The sequence below is a fragment of the Pezoporus flaviventris genome, unplaced genomic scaffold, assembly GCF_033815535.1.
Source record: "Pezoporus flaviventris isolate CSIRO_AGI_PZ_B2104156 unplaced genomic scaffold, CSIRO_AGI_Pfla_v1 ptg000047l, whole genome shotgun sequence".
NCBI classification, from domain to species: Eukaryota; Metazoa; Chordata; class Aves; order Psittaciformes; family Psittacidae; genus Pezoporus; species Pezoporus flaviventris.
The window spans coordinates 18,014,058-18,020,057 of NW_026892595.1; the positions used below are offsets into that span (position 1 = coordinate 18,014,058).

Genomic DNA, 6,000 nt, shown 5'->3' on the forward strand with positions numbered 1-6,000 from the left:
GCTCTGACAATGAAGGGAGGAGGAAGGGGGGGTGGAAGCAGCACAAGGAAATATATAAACTCAGTTGAGGCAAAACCTCCAGTGTAATAACTCAGTGTTCACTGCAGAAGAGCGCTGTATGGATTTTTTCCACAATAGTTGCTCCATGAGTGTTTTCCCTGGAATTATTCTTGACACTGGGCCCCTTAATTTGCTGTGCACCTCATGGCACTAGGACTCAAGTAGTCCTCCTAGGGGTACATGTCATAAGAAAAGACCTGTGCAGTAAAAGAAACAGAATGAAACCAAACACACAAACAATTGTGTGATTTGTTTGGACAAAGGGAAGAGGAATAAATTATCTGCTTTCTCCTCTGTTTCAGTTACAGACAGCATGCGTACTACTTTGCACTTAGAAAAGGTCTTAAGTTATCAGCACTCACAGAAATACAGTGTCCCTTTAACAGGCAAATTCTAGTCTCTTAAGAAGTCAAGATGCAGTAATAAGTCATAAGCAGCATAAATACATGTTTTTTTCTGAGGGGGAAAGTGGAAAAAAAGAGTTTTATGATACATAAGGTGTCTTAAGAATTTACACACTCATGTGCAGTTCCAAAACTACACATCAATGAGTGATGTGTGTAACTACACATCACTTTCCACATGGATCTTATGTGGTGCTATCACACCACAAAAAAATTACTGTGGTGCCATTAAGTGTCATGATTCTATTCATTCTAGAGTACACAAATTCATTGATGCTTCAGGGAAATAGATTGCTCTCTCCTTACTCACCAACCACTTCCCCCATAATTTTGATCTCACCGAGCAGCTGGAACCTGTCCATAAGGGACTCTACTCCTCTCATGGACACAGTAGCCCATCACAACCCTAAGATCCCTCACCTGTTCCTTTCTGAGGACTCAACAAATCCACATGCAATGAAATGCAATGCAATTCTTCTCTTCCAATTTGCTGGAGGAAGGGAAGAATGGCATCATGGAGAGCAAGAGTGAATTCAGGCTATTCTCAGGCACCCCCACCCTACTGATAGCACAGGGGAGAGGAGCACGGGAGGAGACGAATGAAGAGGCATGATGGAGCTGTAAGATGCACAAAGGGACACACCGGGTGTGAATGGAAGCAAAATAATCAAGGTGGCATGGTTGCACCAGCATCTAACAGTTCTGGCATTGTTTGAAATCATATTCACCTAGAATTGAACTGCCATGGTGTTTGTATTTCAGCTATTGCTTATCCAGACCTCATTAATTCACACCATTCAGTGCAGGAATTGGATCATTTTGGACACAAAAAGGCCCACAGAGCCAGGGGCAGTGGCATCAATATTTCATCAAACTCTAATTCATTCAAGGTGATGCCTCTTGCAGGACTGGGTTGTTTAGTGGGAAATGTCTGACTACATTAACACCAAGACATACAAGGAACCTGTGATGGCGACAAACTATTTTTGATATTTAAAGTTTAGGATTTTATAGGTAAATATGGCAGCAACCAGAAAGAATATATAATTGATACAGCTTTCTTAGGAAATAGCCCCAGAAAAACACAAGCACAAAGAGAACTAAAAAAAAAAAATTGTTAAATATAAAAAACCTGCAAAACAGATATTCTTTACTTTGCATTAGAAACATTCCAAATATTACCATGTAAGTAAAATCCGCAACAAATTTCTTCGTGTTACCCTACTGACATATTTTTGACAGGCATTTGTTCTTCAGAAAACTTACACATGCACTTAAAATTAAACATGCAAGTAGTCCCACCAGGTACTGATGTAAGGTTCATGCCTTCATTTGAGCAGTCATGCTACAACTAGATTTTTCACATGTAGTGTCGGTGTTCACTTTGTTCATAAGACAACAATCTCAAAATAACTCATACATTCTGAGTAATAGAGGTAACCAGTATGTGCCCAATGGATAAAAGTTCACACATGCACAATTACATTAGAAATCAGAGATATTCCACAGTATTTAAATATCAACTCATATATGAGTACTATGCAGTTCAAGACAAGTGTCAAAATTTATTCATACGCTGTCCATAGCAGAGATGAAGTTTAATGGAGTACAAGTGCTTCCAAGCTAAATCCACTGCTTTTACACAGTTTCCAATTGTTTATCTACTTTAATCTATCTATCTATTGAAATTATTTAAGTTTGGAATTTTCATTAATGCAATTTTTAACTGTTCTGAATGTAGCTCAGTGGTTATGAAAGACAAAGTTTAAGTATAATATATATGCAAGCTCCAATCATAAATAACCATTTCTGATCGTAAGTTGAACAGACAAAAGTAGCACCATGGTAAAGGTAAAATTTGCTGTGGAAAGAGGTCTCCTTGAGAAGTACCTTAGAACTTCCACTGAAAATAAGTTTATATTTTACCAAGCAGCAGGACTTTAGAAAGATAGCAAATCACACTTGGCACATGCATAAGGTAACAGCTATACCCAGAACTGTGTAGCAGTACATGGACCAAAGGTAGCTTACATTCACACAACAGTCACAGTTAATTTTTCTGTAAAATACACAGCAGATGAATACCAAGGGCATTAACTAGACTATGTAACTTCTCTTTACAAGTATCTGGATAATGGGCAGAGAAAACTTTATGATTACATTGTTAAAATGTAGTCACACTCAAAATGAAGAACTAGAGCATGACACACTACATAGAACATAATTATTGCTCTGTACATTCATTACCATAAAGGCTTTCCACATAGCCTGTTTTCCCTGCAATTCAGAGAAAGAAGCCAGTACCTAGGATGGTAATTTAGTTACCAATGGGGTAAAAATTTACTGCAACATCTCAGCTGTGTTTTTACTGGCAATTTGTGCAAATATAATTTACGGTGCAATTTTCACAAAACACTTTCAGAAAATGTTTTCAAAGATTAAGAAAATATACTGATGTGCACTACACACTGTTTAAAACGTTGTATAAATTGCAAGACACTGAGTAACATACAACAAAGAAAATAAAATGGCATTGTTGGGGAACTTTAAAGATTCCATACGTAAACATTTTGCCCATTTCTTGATACTTGAGTGCTTAACTATGCGGCCTTAACAGTATCCCGTTTGGGTTTTCCTTCTGACAGACTGAACTCCTGGAGTCTGCTTAAAATGTCAGCATTTGAAATCTTGCAAGTGAAGCACAATTACATTCAATCCCAAAGACTCAAATGTCTAAAATGTTATAATAAAAAAATTAAAGGTAGCAGTCATGCAGGATACTGACAAGGAAAAGGTACTGAAAGGATTTTAGAAAAATCATTCGACTCACCAGTCCATTGTTTGGCTGAGGTGAAAAAGGCAAACATTACTGAGATGCATCAGTGGGGAAGTTAGAACACAAATCAAGGCCCGTGCCTGCAAGCACATGTGAATAACTTCAGGCCCAGAAACTCTTTACATGGCAAAGTTATTCATATGTGTGCTTGCAGAACCTGAGCTCAGACTCAGTTATCAGAGTACAAAATGCTACTTACATTTTGCCAGTGACTTCAATAAAAATAGAAATTCATCAGTGTTTAACAGCAACTCTTTCACCTCAGGAAGATAAAAACCCTTGAAGTCTCACAAGGTAACTTAATAATTAATCCATTCTAGCTGCTCCTAGTTCTGCTTTTTTTTTTTTTTAACATAAGTCTCTCAAAACACGTTCAAGCCTGCAGCTAGAAGCCTTCTTTTGAAGCTATGAGGGCTGTAAACACTGCAGTACAAAGCACTGTATCTCCATCTTGCAATGCACCAAGGATGCTCATGACACTAGTGACAACCCATTACTCTCTTCATCGGGTATTTCTCTGCCAAGCCTGACATAATCAGAAACCTACGATATTCAATTCAGTTCCTCCTTAACTGTGAGCCTTTCCAACATATGCTTGTATAGATTCTGGTGATTTGAGCTGTGTCATAAGCCAAGCCAAAAGAAGGACACCATGCAACCATGTATCATAGTGCACACATTTCTACCTGATTAGACAAACATTTATCACATGTACCACATTTTTAAAGCATATGTGACTAGTGTGGATTCAAATGCATTGCAGATTAAGAACTGCTGCTTGGAGAGGAAAAGATGAATAACAGGTTCATAAATTCAGTGAATGGAAGACTTTTAAGTCTTTTAGCAACGATAGTTTGGTAAGATGCAACTGATGTGCTGTGTGCATGAACCAGTGGGCAATCCAAAAGAAAAAAAAAAAAATCAACAAAGCTAGTCAGGGCAATTAAGATTTATAAATAATAAACATAATATTTGGGGATGACTGTTTCATATACCCTAGCAAAGAGGAATCCCATATTGCCCAGCCCATTAAAACAGCACGCATTCCCAATTACCCAAGTTATTAGTGAGGTAGGTGCTGACAGCAGCTCTGTCATGGACTCACCGAGACAGCAGAATGCATGACTGCTCACACCAAGCACACGTGAAGCTTTGCGTTTTTTAGGGAAGTTTTATGATGTTTTCTTGATGCAAGTCTCATCACTGACTCCAACAAGACCAGGATATGGCTCAATTTAAGTCTCAGTATTCAATAAATGAAAGCCTAGTAGTAAGTTTTGAAACACCAAAACCACACAGAATTTTATCTGCCATTAGAAGTGGAATACCTAACTTTTCATATGGCTTTGATCCAACTAAAGGCTAATTTTATTTTTTTTTCTGAGGTGGAAGTGTGTTATTAAACAACTGATTATAAAGTATTTCAATTAATTTATCCTTCTGAAACAGCAGAAAACCCTAACAGGTATCAGACAGGAGAGCATTAAGAAGCAATACTTTTTGGAAATTATAACTGAATGTGAAAACAGAAGGTAAAAACAGGTATATGGGGAAATGGGAGAAAAAGCAAAAGTGGACCATCATGCTAAGACCTGCAAGGGCGCCAACATCACTACCTATGGCGAGCCCCATGAGGTCCTGACCTGCCAGCCGCTGTACTAAGGACCTGCATCCTCTCCTCAAAAAAATAGGTGTGCACATAACACATACGGATATATATGTTTATACATGTCTATACTGTGTAAGTATGTGTCCAGAGGGGCCTTCACCGAGGCACGGCTGGGCCTAACAGCGCTCGGAGGAGCTGCCGGCAGGACAGCGTGGGGGCCGCACCGGTGAGGGCCGCCCGGCCCGGCGGGACCAGCTACCTTGCACCCCGCAGGCAGCACCCGCGAACGGTGCATGGCGAGAGAAGCGCAGGCCCGCTCCCCGCGGCTGGCAGGTGGGGATCTCCGCGCTGCCCGGCACCCTACCCGGCCCGGCCCGGGCGCCCCTCGGCCCTGCAGCCCACCCGTCTTCTGCCTCCTCCTCCGGGGCCGCGGCGCCGCGAGGAGGAGCAGGCGCCACCCGCCGGGTTTCGCCAAGGACAGGCCCGAGGTCAAACGCGGCGGCCGCCTGCCTGCCTCCCGCCGCGGCCCCTTCCCCGCCGCCAACGGCCGCGCTGGCGCACGCCGGGAGCTCGCCGCCCGCGCCGCCTCCCCGCCCGCCGCCGGCGGTGACTTACCTTGGCAGCCATGCTGTGCCCGGCGCGGCCACCCCCTTCCCGTCCCTTCCCTTCCTCCCCTCCCCTCCCTTCCGACCGCGGCAGGCAGCTTCCCCGCCTGCGCACCAGCCCGCCAGCGCCGGCCGTCACCGCTCTCCCAGGCACGGCCCATTGGCTGCACCTCTCCCGGGCCGGCTGCGGCCCGCGTGATCGCCCGTCCCGGCACGGCCAGGCCCCGCGGCGGGTAGCGGGTCTGCGGTCAGCGGGGCGAGGCGCCGGGAGGTGCGGCCTCAGACAGCAGCCGGCTGATGCCGTTTCGGGGCGGGCATTGCTTCTGCCCGGTGAGGGACACCCGATTTGCCTCGTGTCTTCTCCTCAGCTTATGGATGGTGGCCTGGCATCCTCCGGGTCACCCCAAGGGCACGCGGAGCCCTGAGGGACTCTGCAGCCCCTCTGGCTGCTGGAGAGACCCAAGTGACCGTGTTACCTATTACTGA

General features: G+C 43.8%; 1 protein-coding gene across 2 annotated transcripts in view; it reads right to left on the reverse strand.

Moving 5' to 3' along the window:
- The window catches only part of SLC25A13 (solute carrier family 25 member 13), a 100,101-nt gene extending 94,473 nt beyond the window's left edge, over positions 1-5,628 (reverse strand). The window contains exons 1-2 of one of the 2 annotated variants that reach the window (XM_061468531.1): positions 5,525-5,608; positions 3,295-3,309 (exon numbers count right to left, since the gene is read on the reverse strand). In XM_061468531.1, coding sequence (XP_061324515.1) covers positions 3,295-3,309; positions 5,525-5,536 — 27 coding nt within the window. In that variant the 5' untranslated portion in view covers positions 5,537-5,608. Of the gene's footprint in view, positions 1-3,294; positions 3,310-5,524 lie in introns of both variants that reach the window. The other variant, XM_061468533.1, reaches the window with a different exon arrangement.
- Positions 5,629-6,000: the final 372 nt, after the last annotated feature.